At 43.2% G+C, this 22,300-nt stretch overlaps 3 protein-coding genes and 1 non-coding gene across 4 annotated transcripts; 3 read left to right on the top strand and 1 right to left on the bottom strand.

The window, feature by feature from the left end:
- The first annotated feature begins 739 nt into the window (after window positions 1–739).
- On the top strand, window positions 740–824 carry TRNAM-CAU. Its single transcript is given in 2 exon segments — window positions 740–777; window positions 789–824. It is a non-coding gene; the product is annotated as a tRNA-Met (tRNA).
- A 355-nt stretch (window positions 825–1,179) lies between these two features.
- LOC106436993 (protein HAIKU1-like) lies at window positions 1,180–1,785 on the top strand. The gene has a single exon (XM_048779032.1). The coding sequence runs from the start codon at window positions 1,180–1,182 to the stop codon at window positions 1,783–1,785; it is 606 nt and encodes a 201-aa protein (XP_048634989.1).
- Window positions 1,786–1,988: 203 nt separating this feature from the next.
- Window positions 1,989–4,384, top strand: LOC106436994 (TNF receptor-associated factor homolog 1a-like). The gene is made up of 8 exons (XM_048779542.1): window positions 1,989–2,225; window positions 2,322–2,433; window positions 2,512–2,600; window positions 2,694–2,762; window positions 2,837–2,969; window positions 3,041–3,190; window positions 3,271–3,703; window positions 3,796–4,384. The coding sequence occupies exons 1-8, from the start codon at window positions 2,198–2,200 to the stop codon at window positions 4,048–4,050; spliced, it is 1,269 nt and encodes a 422-aa protein (XP_048635499.1). The 5' UTR covers window positions 1,989–2,197; the 3' UTR covers window positions 4,051–4,384.
- Window positions 4,385–4,952: 568 nt separating this feature from the next.
- LOC125608907 (TPD1 protein homolog 1-like) lies at window positions 4,953–6,205 on the bottom strand. The gene is made up of 3 exons (XM_048779541.1): window positions 5,947–6,205; window positions 5,745–5,858; window positions 4,953–5,426 (listed from the first exon to the last, which is right to left on the bottom strand). Exons 1-3 carry the CDS (start codon window positions 6,023–6,025, stop codon window positions 5,089–5,091), a joined length of 531 nt encoding a protein of 176 aa, XP_048635498.1. The 5' UTR covers window positions 6,026–6,205; the 3' UTR covers window positions 4,953–5,088.
- Between the last annotated feature and the right edge of the window lie 16,095 nt (window positions 6,206–22,300).

Below are 22,300 nucleotides of genomic sequence, written 5' to 3'. Positions count from 1 at the left end.
TAGTTGTACCAGGTTGTACTAGTTTGTACTAGTGTTATTCTTAACGAGTTTTACCAGGTTTACCCAGGTGTACTCAACGTCTGTTGTACCAGTGTAACCTGTAAAAAATGTTTTAATCTCAATATCATGATTCATACTATAAGAACGTTATCTTAAACCATGGAACCTGACTCATAATGGTAACATACATATTATGGGACTAAAACTAAACAGAAACAAATAAAAGAAGAGAAGAGTGAGAGAGAAGGAGAGGGAGAGAGTATACACTTACCAAGCGATTTCAAGACCAAGGACGAGGCACATTTGCTGTTTTCAAGGACGAGAAAGCTGTAGAAGAACCCTAAGAAACAGAATTAAAGGTTTGTGGATAAAACTTGAAGAAGAGAACTTTGGTTGGTGATTGAAATGAATTTTCGTGGGTGGTTGAGTAATGAAGAAGATGAAGATGTGAGGGAGTTAATTGGATTTTGGTGGACCCAGGCGAGAGAAAGAGAAGGAGAAGAAAATTGGACGACCGAGATTAGAGTTTCCATTATTTGATCCAATGGTTCACATGCCACTTTCATTAATGGCAAATTGGTAATTTAACCAGCCCTTGGTCCATGATAGATCACAATTGGTCTATGTAGACTTCTTTTTGTCTTTTTGGTCTGTTATAGATCATTGTCCCTTTTCTTTCTTGCACGATGGTGTCCTTGTCAAAGTTAATAAAATAAAGTATGTACTTGTGTATCAAAATGGGGTGGTGGCGCAGTTGGCTAGCGCGTAGGTCTCATAGCTATTGAGTGATCCTGAGGTCGAGAGTTCGAGCCTCTCTCACCCCATTTAATCCTTTTTTTTTGCCATTTAACTCCATTGACCCGTGCTTTCTTTCTTCAATCCTTATCGTGTTTACTGGAGAAAAAACGGATCTGAGCCCAATTCTTCTTGCTCTCGAAACTTTCTTATCTTTTCTTATACGTAATCTAATAGTGGTTGCCTTCGTTTACTCTGCGAATCGAAGGCAAAAGCATCGTGAGATTTTTTGATAAACGGACGTGATTCATCAGTATCTAGATGCAATCTCTTGATTCACTAATTTAGGGTTGCATTAGCGAGGTTACTCTGTTTCTCTTAGAAAGCTTCTCTTGTCTATTGTGGGGGGTTGAATTTAGGGTTTAGTTTAGTCTTTTGTTTGAGATGGATAGGCCACGGCATAATGATCAGTTAGCTGTGAAAATGATTGGGAAGAAGATAAAGAAGGAGACTCCTTTACACCTACCCAATGGTTACACAAGCAAGAACCGCTTAAGAAGAAGCATTGTTCCACCGCTAACGTCTTCCCCGAAGATTAGACCAGCTCCTCTGATAAACGGGCCCCATGATGTTCCTCTTCCTCCTGCCATGACTCAACCAACTCATAACTTAGCTAGACCACCAATGATGGGTCATGCAGACAAGTTTTGGTCCAATATTGCAGCTGAGTCTCTTCCTTCAGCTAGGTTCAGTGGTGGCGGGATATTGCCTACTCCTGTCTCTCCTCAAAGCTCGATTGGAGATTCAGGACCCAATAGAAACCAAATGAAACCATCTCATGACTATCAACAACCACCACGGTTCAATGGTTCTGCATCAAGTGTACCCATTTTGCCCTCTCCTACGTTCGACGGTCCCGGGATATTACCCACTCCACCAACAAGTTTCACATCCTCATCAATGGCTCAAGCTGGAATTCTTGGTCCGGGGCCTCCTCCTGCATCTACTGGTCTCGTTTTTCTCGCCATTGCCATTTGGAGAGAATACTAGTTAAGATGTTCTGTCTTTTTCAACTCTACTCGTTAGGTTAGTGTGTGTACTATGAACGATCCCATCTTTTGTATTAGGTAGTTGTTGTCAATTTGCGTAAGAGAGAGATGAAGGAGAAAGAAATTAACATTTTTTTAAATTTATTTGTCTCAATAAGATTCATATTTAAAAGGCTTTCCTAAATCATTCGTTTTGTATGTTGAGAACGAAATTTTAAATTGGATAATCAAATATCCTCAGAATCATTTTCATATTTTCTTTCACTATTACTGTTTGATGATTCCCATAAAAAGATATTTGAAGATCACAATCGTATTGTTATTCATTATTAATTGTTCAGAAACGATTCAGGATTCAGTTGCTTAACCCCTTAACGTTTGTGATTCGAAGGAGTTAAAAAAATTTCAGGGAAATGTCTGAGGTTACTAGTAAAGAGTCTGGTATGCACTTAGTTTCTTAACCCTATTTTTCTTGCTATATCATACTTCATGTGTTGCCTTGGTGTGTATTAGTTATTTTATTATTATTATTCCTAGGTGCAAACCCCTCTGGATTATATGGGACGCATACATGGACAATTGTGAAATTTTCAAAAATAAGTAAGCCAGAGATCCGTAGCAATGTTTTTGAAGTTGGTGGCCACCAATGGTAAATGACATTTTCATCTTCTCCTCTGGATATATAATAAGCTTGAGAACTCTTTTGATGTTTTCTTCTTTATCGCAGGTCTATTTTAGTTTATCCAAAAGGCTGTGACGTACCAACCCATCTCTCTTTGTTTCTCTGTGTTGCAAACTGTGATAAACTTCTTCCAGGTTAATAGTATTATTGTCCCTTTAGTTTTCTTCCTTCTCTCTCGATCAACAAAACTTTAATTGATTCATTTAACTTTAGCATTTTTGTGACAGGTTGGAATCATTTTGCTCAGTTTACTATTTCTATGGTGAATAAAGATCCAAAGAAATCAAAGCATTCAGGTTACCTTTTGCATCTTTTATTTTTCCTAAATTGTCACATTACACTTAGATAAACTGAATACATTTCCTTGCAGATACATTACACAAGTTTGGGAAGAAAGAGCATGATTGGGGATGGAAAAAGTATATGGAGTTACCTAAGTTACATGACGGTTTCATTGATGAGTACGGCTCTCTTACAATAATGGCTCAAGTCCAGGTCATTAGGTAAATCTGTGTTTATTATATCATGGCACCATAAACATGCAGCCAAGTTATCTTACAACTGATTCTTGCAGAGACAGGGTGGACCGACCTTTTCCCTGCCTTGATGTTCACTATAGGAGAGAACTTGTTAGGGTTTATTTAAAAGAAGTGGAGCCTATTTTCTTGAGTTTTATGAAAGAGAAAAGAAGCAAGTTGATGGAGGACAAGACCAGATGGGAAAGGTATAAAAGTTTCCATGTTTGTTAATTAATAGCAGATTTGTATATATCATACTATATAACAAGGAACGGATCTGGTGCAGCTTATGTACCTTTTGGTTAGGGATGGATCAAAAATCAAGGCGAGAGATGTCTCAAGAGAAAATGGAAGTGATTCTAAAACTAGTTGTGAAACATTTCTACATCAAGAAGGAAGTTACATCCTCTTTGGTGATGGATTTCTTGTTTCATGGGTTAAACTATTTTGTATGGAGTAGTACCACCCAGGAGAAAATACTACATACAATTTCAAGACAAATGGGGAAACTCCTTAAGGATGATTTGGATTCTTCAATATTGAATGCTCTTGAAGAAGAACCAAAGAAAGAGAGAGCAGCTGATGTCAAAAACTTGCCAGCTCCAATTGTTAGTGTAAACAAAGACATGTTTGTGTTAGTTGATGATGCAATGTTACTCATGGAGAAAGCTGTTCTTGAACCATTGCCTGATGAGAGTGGTCCGCAAAACCGTATGGAGGTTAGTTTCACATTGTTTATACGGCTCCATATTTGATTATAAATTTTTTTCTCGTAATGATGCTTATTATTATTTTTTCATGTGAATTTCAGGTTGGTAACGACGGAGGGCGTGAGGATGAGAAGCGATTAACTGAGTTTGCTAGACGCACGTTGGAGGTATTTATTCTTGATCATATCTTATGCAACAAAGTTGAAGGTGCATATAAAGAAGCTATTGCATTGAAAATGCAAGAAGAGCTTATTCGTGAAGAAGAAGAAAATCTGAACGACGGCATCGTCGTTTGTGGATCCTTCTCGTGCTGCCGGTTAGGCATTTGTAAAACGATATGGATGGTCCGGGAATGATTCTTTGAGCAGGTTAGAGCGGTGGGGGTTCAATGGAAGCTGTAGGCGCTGTGTGTTTCAAGGTCTGAGGGCGCCTTTCTCTCCAGTGGCTCGTGGCAACTAGTAGCTCTCTCTGTTCCGGTTCTTCCTCTGGTCATTCGCCGCTACGCTCTTGGCTTTGCTTGTGTCGTGTCTCTTATGTTTCATTGTTGTTTTGGCTTTGGTTCTTAGGACCTTCTGGTAGTTTAAGTTCTGCATCTTCTGCTACTAGTTCATCCTAGTAATTTTTGTAAAAAATCTTAAAAGCTTGGTATAAAGTTAACATTTTACCAAAAAAAAAAGGAAAAAAAGAAGAAAATCTGAACAAGAGAAGAGTGAAGTCAACTAAATAGTGAAGAAATAAAGAAGTTATTGCATTGTTGGAAACGCAAAGTCAATTAAATTTCTTTTAGTGTTTAATTACTATGCCTTGTTTAACATTTTTATGGTTCTGAGTTTCAGACATTTTCTCAACAAGCATTTTTTTTTAGTATTGGATAAGTTACGTTTCAATATGCTGGTTTTGGTTCATTTCAATTTTATATAGTTCTTATATATTTGCTGAGAAACTATAATTAGACTTTTTCCTATTGCTGTCACAATTGGATTTTTTATAGTCCGGACCTAAAGGACGTTTTTAGATCTTCTTACATTTCATGTTCTTTGATACTATCACCAATCTGTTTTTTTTTTCTCCATCTTCAGATATTCCGGACACATGGTATCCATGAAAACAAGAAAGAAGCTTGTGTTTATAAGCTTTGTTTGGATGGTGATGATTAACATCATCATTACCATCTTCTAATGTGAAGTTGTTTAAATTAAATCAACTTTTTTTTGTCTCCCCTAAGTAATTTTGAACACAATCACCAATGCCACATTAACAGTTTAACACTAATAAACTTAAACTGGCTTACAATAGTAGGCTAACCAAGACCTTGGTTTGAAGAACACAAACTCAATCCAAGATCTTCGTTTGATGAAAACTGAAGCAGAGTTCCGTGGAAAATACGTCTAAAACTAGAAGCAAGAGACTGAAGAGACAGAGAGAGGGTAAGCGAAGCTGTTAGCATACTGAAAGGAGAGTGTCTGTCCAGGAGCAAGAGGTTGACCATCATTGACCAGACAATCATCGTAGGAGAGTCGTCTGAAAACTCTAGGGTTAACCAGTCTGACCGAGCTGAACCAGCCACAACTGACGTGGATCTCCGCAACGCTGCAATCAGAGGCACATGCGTTTAAGATCTCAACTGTAAATGCTGGTACTCCGTTTGGAAGTGGAACCGTTGAGCCTTGAAAGACAACAACATCATCTTTTGAGCATTCTTCTCCTATCCTTTTGGTCCCGTCGCCAATATCTGAAAATATCTCCGTAGATTTGTCTTTAGGGTTATCAAAAAATCAATAAATACAAAGACACAGAGACTAGTCTTATATAATATAAACCCAACAATGTATATGCTTAGTTAACAGATATGTTATGAAAATGTGTCTTTAGAGTTTCTACAAACATATTTAAACACAGAGACTGGCCTTATATGTGAAGCCAATACCTATGATGAATCATTATTATCGCAAGGAAACGTGATGAAATAGTCTGTATATTTCTCTTAAGGGTTTCATAAAACATAAAATTAACAGAGACTGATCTTAAAGTTTATGTGTCTATGAGTTACCCGGAGATAGCAGAAGCTTTCTGGAGAGGCCAGTGCGGTTTTCGTAATTGGAAATGAAGTCTCTTACATCGCTTGTATCAGTGAAATCTTCCAAGGCATTGCACTTCATAACAACTGCAACAGTGACAAAATTCAAACATGAAACTGGTGTATAAGTGACAAGGAGAAGACAAAAGACAGAGGGATATAAAACTGAAATTACATGAAGCAAGAAGAGACAGCAATAAGCCAAGACCTATGAAGAGGACAAGCTGCAGTTGGAATTGGTAGAAGTGTTTCATTTTCTTGCAATGGCCAAAAGATGTGGAGGCTTCTTCTCTGTTTTATAGATGTATGGATACACACATGCATGGTGGGGAGAGAGAAAGAAACTTAAGAAAGGAAACTTTGTGATTGCATGCATGTCTGCTGGTTCCAGAAGGTATTGGCCAATCCCTTGTTTCGTCTCAAAATTTATCTGCCTCGAGATTCAGACAAACACAAGCATTACCAATCTTTTGTTAAAAAAAAGTTTGAATAAAGGGGCTGACAGAAGGTGGTTGAGTCATTAACTATACAAATTACAAAACCATAATAAAACCACCTATCAACAAAACTTTTGAATAAATGTCTTGTGAGAAGTAGTAAAAATCTTGGCAACTTAGAAAAGGCAGTGAATTATATATAACACTTTGATAGAGTTAAGTTATCTCCTCAATGTCCAATCTAAAGAGGAAGAATTATTGTAGAGCAAGAAAGGAGTATGTTAATAAGAAATGTTTTAGAGTGATGTTTGGCACAAAGTCATTACAGAACATAGAAGCGCTCAAACTAAGAAAAACAAGATAGGATCTCTTTGATTGTTCGGACTTTGGTTGATTCACTTGGTTTCTATAATCATTAATCTGCAGTTGAAGCCAACCTTGTTCCATTGATACATGAAGTGGGAGTAAAGACCCAACTAGAACATGTTCATATATCTTGGTTACCAAAAGTACAAAAACAATATAAATGGGAGAGGTCAAATCTTTCATGCTTTCTATAAGCAAAAGCATCACGTTCCTTCAACAAGTCTGAAATAATTGGTAGTCCTATGGAGGCAACATTCTTTTAGAAGAGGAGAGTACAAAATAAATCCCAAGCATCATCCATTTTACAAGCCTTCATGTTCAAGGACTAATAAGGTGGATGATGCTTGGGATTTATCTTGTTAATACCTGATAAAAGAGTGAACGAACAAGAAACGTACAATACATCATTAGACAAAAACAACCTATCAACAGTTAACATAGATCCATTCATGAGATTATTATAAGTAACTTCGTTTCGGAAAGCAACAGTTGATTACCAAACGTAGTGACTTTATAGTACTCTCATAAACAGTTGAGTGATTAATTATTTTAGTTATATAGTTCTCCATCGAGACCGGATCCAAATACCCTGAGATCCGTTTCCACCTGCAGATATTAGATCAAAACATCATACCTCTGCATCGAGGTGAACTCAATATGATATATCAAGATTTATCAAGAACAGTTATAGGATCAACCTTCTCCAGTGAAGAAATTACTTTCTTCGCAATAGCAATGGATAGAGTGGAAAAAAAAAAAATGGATAGAGTCTTGGTTGAGACCAATCCAGAGCTCTGTTTCGTGAGTGACGATGTAAACGGCGTACGGCCTGCCCTAAAATAGAATTCGTTAGGAGCTATGTTACATGGAAACGGAAGCGGGTACGTGGAAGCGGAAGCGTATGGAAGCGCAGAAGCGGGATTTTTAAAAAAAATTAGGAAGCGGATACGTGTTGGAAGCGTATCCATATATATATATATATATGTAAGACTAAAAATTAAAATTTGGAATATATATATACATATGTAAGATTATTTTTAAAAATCTAAAACTAAAAATTATATAATTTAAATTTAAAATAAAGCATTTATTCATTTATAATAATTTTGAAATGACTTCATATTTAAACTGTGAAAATACACATAAATTAAATTAAATAAATAATATTATATTTTTTAATTCTAATTGACATAATATATTTGAATATATGATTTATATTTAATAAAAACCTCAATGCATAAAGATAATTTATAGTATTAGTTTTAATATTTGTATATTTCTATTCTCTCTATTCAATACTATTAAAATTTGGATTATATATAAATTAAAAATTATAATTTTATATTTTTATTGATATAAGACATTGTGTTTTTTTTTAAATGGAAGCGTGATTCCAAAACGGAATCGTAAGCTTCCAATGTGTTTTTAAAGAGAATATTTTAGAAGCGCTTTGGAAGCGAGATTCCGTAAGCTTCCACAAGATTCCGATTCCGGTTCCGAAGCGGGAAGCGGACGTCCGATGAAGCTTCCGTGCAACGTAGGTTAAGAGTGGAGAAGGAGCGTTAATTATATCATAGGCTAAGGCGAGGAAACCGGTTAAGCGACGGGCAAGTCAACCCGGTTTACATAACTCAATGGAAAATAAACCGGTTTGTCCTTGATACGGAAACTTTCTAAAAAGTGTGTTAAGATTTATTACATTTTCAATTTTCCACATAATTATAAAAAAAACTACTAGAATCGGAAATGTTGCTAGTATGACATGAACGAAAATTTCAGAGACACGATCAGCTTTTGTATATGAGAAGCTGATATCAAATAATATTTCAGAAAATGTTTTATGACAGGGTAGAATGGCTCCAGCGACTTTTCTTGAAAAGATGGGCTTTTCACCGTTTTGAATTAGTGGACAGTCGAAGGATAACATTACTCCAAACCGAGGGTTGAGGTAAAGGGACCCTTTGTCACCCTACTTATTTATTCTATATACCGAAGCCTTCATTGCTAACATTCGGAAAGCATAAAGATAAACAACTTACATGACTAAAAATTTTGCAGGCAATCCAGCGGTTTTTCATCTACTCTTTGCAGATGACATCTTATTCTTTTGTAAGGCAGCAATGGAGGAGTGTGTGTATATTTTAAAGATACTTAAACATTGTGAAACCGTGTCTGGACAACATACTTAAACATTATGAAGCCGTGTCTGGACAACATATATACTTTACAAAATCATCAATACAATTTAGTCATAAAGTCATAGATGTTGTGTGTGTGGGGGAGGAGGCGGGGGATTCAACATCAACTTGGCATCATCACGATGGGAGGTATAGGAAACTATTTGAATATCTCAGAAAGTTTAAGTGGCTCAAAAACTAAAATATTTAGATATTTAAACGTGAGGAGCTAATAATAAAGTAAATAGGTGGACACTCCGATTTCTAACAAAAGGAGGTAATGAAGTATTTATAAAATCAGTGGCATCAGCAATGCCCACACATGTATTGTCGTGTTTTAGACTCTGGTAACAAAGAAAAATAACAAGTGCAATTGCTCATTTTTGGTGGAGTAGTAGCGGAAATAAGAAAGATATACATTGTTACTTATGGGACATTGTTTGTAAACACAAGGTGGATTGTGGTTTAAGCTTCCGAGATCTTCAAGACTTCAACACATCTTTATTGGCTAAATTATTTTGGCGACTAAAAGATAAGCCATATTGCCTGTTTTCAAAGGTCTTTATGGGACGATATTTTCGGGAAATGGATCCTCTGGATTATCACAAATCTTCAACGCCATCATTTGGATGGAGAAAATATATATTCAGATAGATATCTGGTCAATAAAAAGCTAATCAAAAAGTGGAGACGGGTCAATCCATTTCAGTATGGAAGGACCCTTGGATCCCGACTTCTCGCCCGAGATCTGCAATACAAAAAACTCAAACTCAATTCTTAAATCCTTCTTTAAAGGTGGAACATTTCCTCGAACCGGTTGATTTCTCATGGAATCTGGACCTCCTTCATGGATATGTTTATCCACAAGATGTTAAAATCATCAAAGTTATAACGATAATTTGATGTCATCGACCAGATTCGTATGTCTGGCACTTTACACCATTAGGAAATTATCCGGTAAAGTCAGGATATAGAACATGACCCGGATAAGGGAAAAAGACTAGAATTATTCAGACCGCCGGATACCAAACCATTGTTGGTACATGTATGAAAACTAATCTGTTCACTAAAACTGAGGCATTTTGTATGGAGAATTATATCGGGAATTTTAACAGTCACAAAAAACTTACGGCCGTGGGATTGACTGCAATACACGGTGTAGTATATGCGGAGCGAAGGAGGAATCCGTTAACCATGTGATATTTGGATGCCATATGGCTCTACAAACATGGGCCCTATCTAAGATTTCTTCCCATCCAGGACTATTCCTAACAACTTCAATATTTATCAATATCAATTACTTTTTTTGGAGGCTTCTGCAAGATTATGATTTTAGTTACTTTTCCTGAATTATGTTGTATATATGGAAAAACAAAAATGATAAGATTTATAAAAATAAGAATAGAACCCGCAAGAGCTACTATGCATAGCGGAACTGGAAGGAGCTTTGTGGGTTGAGCCCCAACTCATGGATAAAAAAAGAACGAGATCGGGTTGTACTGATTCCTCATTGGCAACCTTTGGATTATATCAAAGTCTGCTATGTTGATGGCGCCTGGTGGGAAGAAGATTCATTTACAGGTCACAGCTGGTTCTGCAAAACCAGAGGACAAGATGACGGGGAGCTATGAATCTCTGGCGAAGCTTATCACCTTTACATGCAGAATGCGAAGCTCCAATTTAGGCTATGGAGTGCATGAAGACCGTTCAGTTTTCCAAGGTAGTTTTTGCGACAGACTGTTCTCAATTGGTGTAGATGGTGTCGACACCCGAAGAATGGCCAGCGTTCACTATCCATATGGAGGAATTTCGACAGAGTAAAATTTTCTTCTCTAACTTCAGCAACATGCATATACCACGAGAAAAAAATTATATTGCGATGAGATTGCACGTGGTGTTAAGAGTTCTCCTTCAGCTCGATTATGTGCCTCCGATTTGGAGGGTCTGATCTGGTGAAGATCATCGTATCATCAGCGAAAAGAAGGTGTTTTATTTTTGGGCAATTCCTTTCAACTCTTATACCGGGCATTGTTCCTAACTCTTGAGCTTTTTTTGCAGAGGCCCGACAGGACTTCCCCGCATATGATCAAAATATATGGGAAAGATGGTCGCCCTAATGGATCCCTCTTTGGGGAATTACACTTCCGACCACTTCATTGTTGAGGAGGAAGGAGTAAGATACTGAATAGACACACTGCAGCATCCAGTTTACCCAGGTTTGGCAGAAACCCATCCTTTCCAAAACAGTTCTAACGAAACTCCATTCAAGCATATATGCTTTACTGATATCAGTTTTAACAGCCATTGCACAATGTTTAACTGCATCTGAAATCTTCAGGTAGTGGAACATATCGTGAGTTATAAGGACGTTGTTCGAGATAGCTTTCCCTGGAATGAAGGCAAACTGGTTCTCCGACACAATACTCTACAGTACAGGTTTGAGTCTGAGAGATAGCAATTTTGAGATTGTTTTATTGTATACATAGCATAGGGCAATAGACCGATAGTCTGACACTGTTTTAGGTTTCAGAAATTTTGGAATCAATCTGATATGGGTTGAATTGATAGAGCTTGGTAGAGAGCATGTGGTGAAGAAGCATTGAATTTCCTTAATGATTGCAGGGGAAATAGGCCGAAGGAGTGAGTTGGACCGGATACACCGACCAACTCGCCCATTCGGCGAGTCGGATTAACCATTCTGCCTTCATCCCATCCCCGTAGCTCCCTCTTTCGTGATCGGATCGAACTAACTCTCGTTTCGTCTCGATCGGAGTCACCATCGGAACTTTACGGCTTAGAAACCGCAAGGATTCGTTCTCTCGTATAACATTCGGATCGATCGTATAAAATTGCAACAGTTAACTAAACACCTCGAATTGCCTACGCTATATGAGGAATCTGAATGTTCCTTGGAATCAACGTCGTTTCCTAAGCGCTCTTTCTATAGAATCGTAAAAAACGCCTAAGTCAGAAAACGGCCCGAAAGGGCCCAGAATGCGGCTAAAAGCTCACTTACGATTTTATAAAAAATCAAACCCAATCGTTATGACGGCTTATCTTTTTTTTATGCTGGAGAAGATAAATGTCAAGTTCGGAGGATAAATATGAAATTTCCAAAGATAAACACAAAGATCGAAGAAAAATGGAATATTTATGCGAAGTGAAAAGCTTGACCGAGGGCATAAATGGAAAGAGCAAACCGCATCTAGAGGAGTATATAAGGATGTCGAGGTTGAAGATGTAGACGGACGCAATTTTTTTACTCAGAGCAAAACTTAGCATTTAGAGCAATATGCAACTTTTTTGTTTTTGTTATCGAGTTGCGACTCAACTAGGTTTTTGCAGTCTTAGGTTGTTAGAACTAGGAAACTCGCCGGCAGCTCTTGCGGCCAAGGCTCTTACCTTGTTGTAACGCTCATACGCAGATTCGTAATAAGCCACACTTTGCTTTCTTTTTCGATTCTCATATTTTATTCCTTCTGTGTATTTCGTGATCTGATTGCTTGGCGTGTGGTTTAGCAAATATCTGGGACCTCTGGGAAATTAGGGTTTTCCTAACTTTCCTAAATTAACGGAAATCAACAGTGCGAATTTTGGTTCCCACAAGGGAACCCATGTCGAGCATATGGGTGAGTGGCCTGTGACATTATCTTTCAACTTGCACTACCTCCTAGCAAACTGCGAGAGCTGGGTCCAGATCTTTTTGATTTCCCGTGATTGCCTTTAGCTCTGCCACGTGAAGTGGTTGTGTGGCACTCAGATGGTGTTTGCACCGCTTGAGGGGTGTGGGAACCGAAATTCACACTGTTGATTTCCGTTTAAATAAGGAAACTAAGAAAACCCTAGTTTCCCAGAGGACCCGGATATATGTTAATTACCACACGTCAAGCAATCAGAACACGAGAATAACAACGATAAAAATAAGAAATCGAAAAGAGAGCAAAGTATATCTTATTCCGAATCTGCGTATGAGCGTTACAACAAGGTATAAGCCTGGGCTCGAGAGCTGTCGGCGAGATTCCTAGTTCTAGCAACCCTAAGACGGCTAAACCTAATTGAGTCGCAGCTCGAAATAACAAAAACGGAAAATTGCCTAAATTGTTCTAAGTGCTAAGTTTGCTCTGAAAAAGTTCTCTCCTCTGCTCCTCGCCTAAGACTCCTTATATACTAGCTCCAAGGTCGGTTTACGCTTTTACTCTTCTGCCCTTAAGCCGTCATAGCAAAAAATGGAGATTTTCCATTTTTCCCGATCTTCACAATTATCTTCAAAACTTCCGTATTTATCCGCGGAAACTTGACATTTATCCTTCCTCGTGGGCCAAGCGTAAACCATGCTGTGGTTTACGGGCTTTTGGTTAGAAAAATCGTAGGATGGGCTTCGAATCGTGTTTTAGGTCCCTTTGGGCCGTCTTCCGACTCGACACGTTTACTACGAGTTTTCCGCGGTTTCTAATCCGCGAAGTTTGATCGATGAATTAGAATAGCGGGAAACATGGACTGAGCTTGCTACGGTCTTCGGGAGATAGCATTCGAAGGTTTGACGAGAATGCATGGACTGGTGTCGTATCGATGTTCGGAAAGGTTCAATCGCTACACAGCGACCGAACTTTGGCTCAAGCCCGGTCGCTACGTAGCGACCGAGTGAGACGAGTGCTCGGTCGCTACGTCGCACCGAGCTTTGGCTTGAGCTCGGTCGCTACGTAGCGACCGAGCGGGACGATCGCTCGGTCGCTACGTAGCGACCGAGCTTAGCGACCGAGCGGGACGATCGCTCGTCGCTACGTAGCGACCGAGCTTTGGCTCGAGCTCGGTCGCTACGTAGCGACCGAGCGGGACGATCGCTCGGTCGCTACGTAGCGACCGAGCGGGACGATCGCTCGGTCGCTACGTAGCGACCGAGCTTTGGCTCGAGCTCGGTCGCTACGTAGCGACCGAGCGGGACGATCGCTCGGTCGCTACGTAGCGACCGAGCTTGGCTCGGGTTTGGTTGCTACGTAGCGACCGGACGGCGTGTATACGTAGCGACCGAGCTTGGTTTGTTCGGTTTGAATCCCAAAGGATACTTCTTCGTAAAAACCTCGTATAGGTTATTTTTACGAAAATTACATCTCTTCTTTTACTAACTCTTTCGGAAATACGATCTCCGAGGATTTTCGGGTGGTAATTCCGTCGTAACCGTTTTTGACCCCAACAGTTAGCCCCCCAGCCCGTTAGGATCATGCATCGTAGGATCCTAGCGTGCGGTTAGGCATGTTTGGCAAGTTAGGCGTGATGGATGGAATTAATATCCGAAAGTCCGAGCTTGAATAGTAAATCCTCATGTCTTATAAGAAGAGAGGTAACTTGTTCCATAATTTTTTCACTTTCTTGTTTTTCTCTAAGATCTTTCAAAAAAAAACTTTCTATCTTTCTCTCCACCCTTTTCCTCTATTCTCTCAAGAGAAGTGTAAAGATGTCGAGCAAGAAAAAGATTGCGAAAAAAGGGTCTTCGTCCGCGAGTCCTTATGAAGAGCTCGTCGTTCCGAAGATGGAGTTCGTGCCTCACTCGGTGCATCCTGCCGAGAACGAGGCATGGTGGGTTGCTCATTATGGCTCGTTGACCCCTCCCAAGGAGAAGCCGTTCCCGGTCCTGGTCCATCGTGGAGTCGAGGAAGAGGATGCAAGCAGGACTACTGACGAGTTTCTCGCGACGATGCGATCGTTCTACCACATCCCGGATGCTGTGGAGTTCCGGGTTCCCTGCCGCGGGGAATGTGCTAACAACCCCCCGGAGGGTTACTTTACTTGTTATGAGGCGTTCGTAGTGCGTTGTCGCCTCTGGTTCCCCATACCCGAAATTCTCGTCCGAGTGTTGGACCGTTTCGAAGTTGCGATAAGTCAGTTGACACCCCTTGCCATTCAGCACCTTATTGGGATCCTGATCCTAAGCTACGAGCATGGCCTTTCCCTTTCCGTCGATCATTATGAAGCGCTTTTGAGGCTTCAACTTGTCAGGGTACGGATAAGCATAGGTTGGTCCCTCGGAAATTTATGTCAGTGGTTAAGAAGTTTATTTCGAACTTCAACTCGTGGAAGAAGTTCTTTTTCTTTGTCCGTATAGACGCTGCATCCGTCGAAGAGAGTTGCATTCCATTGTTCCGGAGGTTGCCGAATGATCGTCCCTTCATCAACCCTTTTGCTCCGTTCCCCGAGGACATCATTTCGGTGAGGGATCTTCTCAGGAATGGTCCCTTCTTCTGGACTTCTTTTACGCCGAAGAGGGTTCGGAAGGCACTGAGATTCGTGCAACCCGGTCCTGCTTTGGATGCGGACACGGGAAGCGACTCCGAACCCGACGACCAGAATCCCGTCGAAGCTCCGACAGCTGCGCCGGAGTCGAGCTCTTGGAAGGGAAAAGATGTCGATCTTGGCGACATAGAGTTTTCGATGGATGACTCTATGCTTCCAGGATGGGATCCGAACCTTGCTTACGGCGACGGGAGCGGTTCGAGCGAGGCCCCTATTCCGGATTTCGATGATTTCTTTGCTGGGCTGCCATCGGGTTTCGATGCTCCTCCTCCTACGAAAGAATCGGCGAGGCCGAGAGTCGTTGCGGAAGGATCTCGCATCATCAATGGGGTTAGTTTTTTTTTTAGAATTTTTTGGTGATTGTCCTATGTATATATTTATAACATGCCAATCGATTTTGCAGGGCCTGAGCTTGCTGGGCTCGGCCATTGAGGCGGGCCATAGAGAAGCCATGGTCTACCGCTTCAAGGCGGAGAAAGCGGAGCGGGATCTCGCTCGCGTGCAAGGCGAGATGCTGGAGCGAGAGGCGCAGCTTACTCGTGATCATGCGCGGGCTGTTCGTAAAGCGGAGAGGAAAGGCAAAAGAGAAATCGTCGAGGTGATGAAGACTCGTGCATCTCAGTTCCAGGTTGAGTATGGGAACCTCAAGAATGCCTTTACCTCGGTGGGTGACTTTCGCGAGTGCCGCGGTTCGGTCGGAAGTCTTTGGAGGACGCGAGCCGATGACTATGTGTTTGAAGAGGAAATGAGCTTGATGAAGAGTGGGATAAGTGACCGTGCCCATGCTGAGGCGCTTATCCCTCCGATTGACGAGAGGATTCAAGGGTTCTAGGATTCCATCCCGGTTTCCTCCGATACCGAGGAGGTTCCGACCGGTTTTCCCGATGGTGGCGAGGAAGTGGATCGTCCCGCGGATGCGTTCGGTGCTTCGTTGTCCGGGGACTTTGACTTTGGATTATGAGGGATGGATCAGTTATCCTTTTAACTGTTTTCGGCCGAGTGTGGCCTTTTGAATTTGGATTTCGTTTAGGCCTAGATGGCCGTATTTGTATTTACCGGGACTGGCCGTTGGTGGCTTTGAATCCCTTGCCGCTTTACGCGGTTTATTTATATGATAAATGTTTTTGTTTCGAGTTTTCCTGAGTAGGGTTGAAGTAAATACGAGTTGTCGTCTCGTATTTAGTTCTGATTAGACGTTCAATCTGTTGGTTCGTTCGTGATTTTCGTAAAAATTTACTTATCTTTACGATTTTCGAGAACATTGAGATACGAACGGAGAGACATGGTTTAGGATCTCGTATCTTTTAGATATCATGCCTTGAGATGTTTGAGACCAGAGCGTTGGGTTTAGGGCAAGACCTAGGTTTACTTTCGGTTAAGGTTTGTGCGGTGACTAGCCGGCTATCGTTTTTCCTGTTGCGATTTCTTCCTGACTCGCACCGATTTAAAGTCCGCGATATGTTCTCGGCTTATATGACTTGTATGGTACGAATCGAGCATCTTCTCAGAATCAACTGGAAGTGCTAAACCAAAATTTCGGATTTTTGTTGTAGCGCGCTTTTGTCCTTGTGCTGGACGTTTTTAAAGATCAAAAGAGTGATCGAATTGCGTTTGTTTAAGACGGCTGGCGTGTTCGTCGGGGCCAATCGACGAACGGGGTGTAAGGTTTTTGGTGGTCGCGTTCGGACAATTTGTTAGCATTGTCCTCGAATTTTAACTTTTGCGACGTCTCGCAGTTATTTCGAGGATTATACGTGTATTTTTGCGTGTTTGAAAGATGATAATCTTTACGATTTTTGGGCCGGAAGGGGCCGCAGACAAGAGTCTTAACGTTTTCAGGCGTGTCCTGAAAGTTTCTTTTGTGTTTTACTGAAGCGTAAACGTTTTCGATAAAAAAGGACAACGTATATTGTAGTAAAAGTTTTTGAAGTTTCTAAAAACTCGATTACAATAATGAAGATTTTTCTAAGTGGGAGTATACGAGTATACGCACCCACTCCCCCCCCCCCTTTTTAGAGAGGGGGATAGCTGAACTCGTCTTTTGACGAGCTGCCTACGTACCCCTTTCGAGGATCAAGCCATCTCGTAGTTCTGTTTCATGCCGCGAGTGTTCTTACTCGGCGGTAGATGTCGCGATGTCCGCCTTGACCGTGTCGATCGTGGCTGGGTCGACGCTATTTTCCGGATGTTCCGGTTGAGTTGTCGCGTGGGCTTCGGATTTATGTCGAGCTTCGACGTCCGATGCGTTTGCGTTGATAGACGATTTTACTTCGTCTTCTCCCGGGGCGCTTTTGGCTGAAGATCGATCTATCTTCGCGCGTTTGCCGTTTGCGGAAGCCGTGATTTGCCTTAACTTATGCTCCGCGAGGAAGCATAGTCGCGACTGTTTTTGGCATCCCCAGATGGCCGCGACTCCGCTCGGCGTTGGGAACTTGAGACCCAGGTGGTAGGTTGACGGAACTGCCTGCATGGCGTTGAGCCATGGGGTTCCCATGATCACGTTGTAGATAGCGGGATGATCGACTACCGCGAATTCGACGATTTTCGTGATCTCCTTGGCCATGACTGGCAATTGGATTGATCCGAGAGTCATCGACACTTCGCCTGAAAAACCCGTGAGCGGTTTTGGCGTCGGAATTACTTCTCCGAGTTCGATACTCATCCGCTTGAGAGTGTCGCGGAAGATTACGTTGACCGTGCTTCCCGTGTCGACGAGTACCCTTCCGACTTCTAAATCTCGTATGACGAGATCTATGACGAGCGGGTCGCAGTGAGGTTGGTCGATACCGCCGGCTTCTTCCTCCGTGAAGGTGATCGAGCAACTTTGGCCGTCTCGAGGAGGAGACCATGTAGGCCAATTTGCACTTGACTCTGCCTTCCGTTGGTAAGCCTTGATAGCCGACACGGTATCGCCGCAGTATTGTGATCCTCCGATGATCATATTGACTCTGCGACGATTGTTATCGTTCCCTTTGTCATCCGGCCTCCTACCGCGTTTATCCCCAGGATGGTTTCGTTGAGGGGATTTTTCAGCGGGCGGATTTCTATCCGTCTTTGGAGGCCGATCAGAATCGAGGATGAGATCCTTGACGCTAGTTACTTCCGAAAGCTCTCCCAAGACTTTGCAATTGGTCGTGGAGTGTCCTCGGGACTGGTGGAACTCGCAGAAGGTGTTTTCGTCATACCCTTGATTGCGAGTCCATGTGTTGCCCGTGGTCCGGCCTTGATCCGAACTGATCGCATAGTTATGCGCCCCTTGGAGATCTTCCCCCTCGTGATGGACGTACTTGTCGTTACGAGAGTTCTTCTTTTTCCCTTTCGGATCTGCGTCTTTCGAGGATGGTCTTGCCGGCTTATGTTTTTGCGATAAGACTTTAGTTTCCTCCTCGACTATGATGTAGTCCGTTGCTTTGTGGAGGGCGTCCTGGATCGTTCGCGGTTTGTCGAGAGTTATCCATTTTCTGAATTTCGACTTGTACCAGAGCGTCTTTCTCAGCGCGTCGATGGCCACTTTGTCGCTTATCCCGCTGACCCTGGACATTATCAGCTTGAACCGACTGATAAACTCGCGGAGGGGTTCGTCTTCCCTCTGGGAGAGACTCCAGAGGTCAACATCGGAGGTTTCCCTGTCTATGAATACAGAGTACTGTTTGAGGAATTCCGATGCGAGCTGTCGAAAACTCCCGATGGTGTTGCGACGAAGGCGTGCGAACCATTCGAGCGCTGCTCCTTCGAGATTTTCGACGAACAGGCGGCAATAGCCGGCATCTTTTTCGCCGTCCTTCAGTCTTGCTCTTCCCATCGCGATGTGGAAAGCCTGAAGGTGCGCTTTTGGATCGGCCGTACCATCGTACTTCGGTACTTTGATCTTTCCCGGATCGGACACCCTCATGTCCGAAATGCGACTGGTAAAGGGGTCTTTCGAGCTCCTTCCAGCAGTCGATCGATCTCGGGGGCAGCACTAGTAGCATGATGGATTTGAGACTTTACGGCTCTCACTTCTGCCGCAGTCTTAGTGATGTAGTCGCGAAGATCGCGGATATCCGATGTCTCGTCAGTGGATTTCCGAGCCTGTCGGCGTTTACTGCGAGTGAGCTCGGTTTGCCTTTCGGCCAGCTCCTCTTGTTCGTTCCAATAGGCGACTTCTTCTTCTTCCGTCATTGGTTTTTCGAACGGGGAGCCTTCCCGAGCGGATCGGCTTCTGGTCCTTCTTGGATGTCTGTCGACATCCTCGTCGGTGTCGTTGGAGACATCGCTAGGATCCAGGTCAATGTGTTCGGCTTCGTTATCCTCCGAGTCCTTTGCAGGGGGCGGAAGATTTTCAGGGTTCCCCTTTTCGACGGGAGATTTCTCGCTAGGGTTTTGACCGGAAGGTCGTTCCCGCGCGAGTCCTGCTCTATCGAGTGGGGTGGCGAAGTCGAGCCTCTTCCCGCGGATTTTGGTGGTTCCGCGGGGACGGATAGCTTGGGTCCTTGCCGTTAAGGTTTCAACCTGTTTGGTCAAGGTATTCACGAGCTTATCCTGTTCTTCCGACCTTTTCTCATAGGTGGCGAACATCTTTTTGAACTCCTCGAGCGTCGCGGCGTTGGCTTGCGCGTTGGCCGCGGATACGTCCGCTACTGGAGTGTGGAGATCGGTGCCGCTGCCTCCATTAAGAGGAGTTTGCACGTTATCCGCGTCGTTGGTTGACATGTCAGATTGTGTGTGGCTTTTGCGGGTTAGATTGATCCGTAAGTCCCCCTCCTTCTAGCGCCAAACTGTGGGAACCGAAATTCACACTGTCGATTTCCGTTTAAATAAGGAAACTAAGAAAACCCTAATTTCCCAGAGGACCCGGATATCTGTTAATTACCACACGTCAAGCAATCAGAACACGAGAATAACAACGATAAAAATAAGAAATCGAAAAGAGAGCAAAGTAGATCTTATTCCGAATCTGCGTATGAGCGTTACAACAAGGTATAAGCCTGGGCTCGAGAGCTGTCGGCGAGATTCCTAGTTCTAGCAACCCTAAGACGGCTAAACCTAATTGAGTCGCAGCTCGAAATAACAAAAACGGAAAATTGCCTAAATTGCTCTAAGTGCTAAGTTTGCTCTGAAAAAGTTCTCTCCTCTGCTCCTCGCCTAGGACTCCTTATATACTAGCTCCAAGGTCGGTTTACGCTTTTACTCTTCTGCCCTTAAGCCGTCATAGCAAAAAATGGAGATATTCCATTTTTCCCGATCTTCACAATTATCTTCAAAACTTCCGTATTTATCCGCGGAAACTTGACATTTATCCTTCCTCGTGGGCCAAGCGTAAACCATGCTGTGGTTTACGGGCTTTTGGTTAGAAAAATCGTAGGATGGGCTTCGAGTCGTGTTTTAGGTCCCTTTGGGCCGTCTTCCGACTCGACACGTTTACTACGAGTTTTCCGCGGTTTCTAATCCGCGAAGTTTGATCGATGAATTAGAATAGCGGGAAACATGGACTGAGCTTGCTACGGTCTTCGGGAGATAGCATTCGAAGGTTTGACGAGAATGCATGGACTGGTGTCGTATCGATGTTCGGAAAGGTTCAATCGCTACACAGCGACCGAACTTTGGCTCGAGCCCGGTCGCTACGTAGCGACCGAGCGAGACGAGTGCTCGGTCGCTACGTAGCGACCGAGCTTTGGCTTGAGCTCGGTCGCTACGTAGCGACCGAGCGGGACGATCGCTCGGTCGCTACGTAGCGACCGAGCGGGACGAGCGCTCGGTCGCTACGTAGCGACCGAGCTTTGGCTCGAGCTCGGTCGCTACGTAGCGACCGAGCGGGACGATCGCTCGGTCGCTACGTAGCGACCGAGCGGGACGATCGCTCGGTCGCTACGTAGCGACCGAGCGGGACGATCGCTCGGTCGCTACGTAGCGACCGAGCTTTGGCTCGAGCTCGGTCGCTACGTAGCGACCGAGCGGGACGATCGCTCGGTCGCTACGTAGCGACCGAGCTTGGCTGAGCTCGGTCGCTACGTAGCGACCGAGCGGGATGATCGCTCGGTCGCTACGTAGCGACCGAGCGGGACGATCGCTCGGTCGCTACGTAGCGACCGAGTTTTGGCTCGAGCTCGGTCGCTATATAGCGACCGAACGGGACGATCGCTCGGTCGCTACGTAGCGACCGAGCGGGACGATCGCTCGGTCGCTACGTAGCGACCGAGCTTGGCTCGGGTTTGGTTGCTACGTAGCGACCGTACGGCGTGTATACGTAGCGACCGAGCTTGGTTTGTTCGGTTTGAATCCCAAAGGATACTTCTTTGTAAAAACCTCGTATAGGTTATTTTTACGAAAATTACATCTCTTCTTTTACTAACTCTTTCAGAAATACGATCTCCGAGGATTTTCGGGTGGTAATTCCGTCGTAACCGTTTTTGACCCCAACAAGGGGTGCTTAGGTTCTGGTTATGAAGTTTCCTAGGAGGAGGGGAAGCAATATCAGTCTCCCGCAAGGCCTGAGAAGCAGCTTCAATGATTCCTACAGCTGTTTCCTCCACTAAACCTTCCATCTCGTTTTGGAAGACCCTTTGTTGTCTAGCATCTCTCTCTGTAGGGTCTGCCACATTGGTATACTGATAGGAGACTTCTCTCAGATCCTTGAGGACTTCTTCAGTAGTAGGGATCCTTGGAGGGGGTGGGGCTGAAAAGTCACAAAGAGCTAGGTTCCTCTCGAGAGGAAGGCGCTGGTTGTCGTTAGTAGATTCCTCGTGTAGTTCCAGGTTATCAGTTGAGCTATTGATTCTAACAGATCCATGGGGCCTGTGTGGAGCGTGTTTTTGTTTCTATCTCTATTGATGGGGGGGGGGGGGTACAACTAGTATCTTGGTAGTAAGAGTGGCCTTCTCTGTGATATCTGTTGTAAGATTGGGAAGGAGAGACTCCTCTTCTGTGGTGTGATGTCTCAGTATGCGATGCGATGGGGTTGGCCTGGGAGGAGAATGAGGGAACAATCTTGTTTTCTAAGGGTTATCCGCGTGTAGTTTGTGTCAGGATTATTTCTCCGAAGGGTCGTCCATGGCGGTCAATTCTTGTTCTGAAAGCAGTCTTGGACTGGATTATCAGTAGCAAGTGTTGGGATTTTGGAGGAGTATGCTCTTTGCGCCGCAGGCTGCGGACTAGGGACCGGGAGGGGGAGTTGGAGATCCAACGGACAGGTTCTTGATAAGTGAGAGAGCATATTACAGTGCGAATAGTGATATTCAAGGTCTTCATACTCCAGGGTAATGGGGTTCTCCTCTCATGTGTC

Source organism: Brassica napus, chromosome A5 (genome assembly GCF_020379485.1).
Source record: "Brassica napus cultivar Da-Ae chromosome A5, Da-Ae, whole genome shotgun sequence".
NCBI lineage: Eukaryota > Viridiplantae > Streptophyta > Magnoliopsida > Brassicales > Brassicaceae > Brassica > Brassica napus.
The sequence above is the reverse complement of the archived record's forward strand: the minus strand, read 5'-3'. Positions and strand labels throughout refer to the sequence as shown.

Excerpts from the sequence above, each read along its gene's own strand:
- LOC106436993 (XM_048779032.1), top strand. The coding sequence starts at position 1,180 with ATGGATAGGCCACGGCATAATGATCAGTTAGCTGTGAAAATGATTGGG.
- LOC106436994 (XM_048779542.1), top strand. The coding sequence starts at position 2,198 with ATGTCTGAGGTTACTAGTAAAGAGTCTG. Across the intron at positions 2,601-2,693 it reads CTGTGATAAACTTCTTCCAG|GTTGGAATCATTTTGCTCAG; the intron begins GTTAATAGTATT and ends TTTTTGTGACAG. Across the intron at positions 3,191-3,270 it reads GACAAGACCAGATGGGAAAG|CTTATGTACCTTTTGGTTAG; the intron begins GTATAAAAGTTT and ends GATCTGGTGCAG.
- LOC125608907 (XM_048779541.1), bottom strand. The coding sequence starts at position 6,025 with ATGAAACACTTCTACCAATTCCAACTGCAGCTTGTCCTCTTCATAGGT. Across the intron at positions 5,859-5,946 it reads GCTGTCTCTTCTTGCTTCAT|TTGTTATGAAGTGCAATGCC; the intron begins GTAATTTCAGTT and ends TCACTGTTGCAG. Across the intron at positions 5,427-5,744 it reads AAAGCTTCTGCTATCTCCGG|ATATTGGCGACGGGACCAAA; the intron begins GTAACTCATAGA and ends AGATATTTTCAG.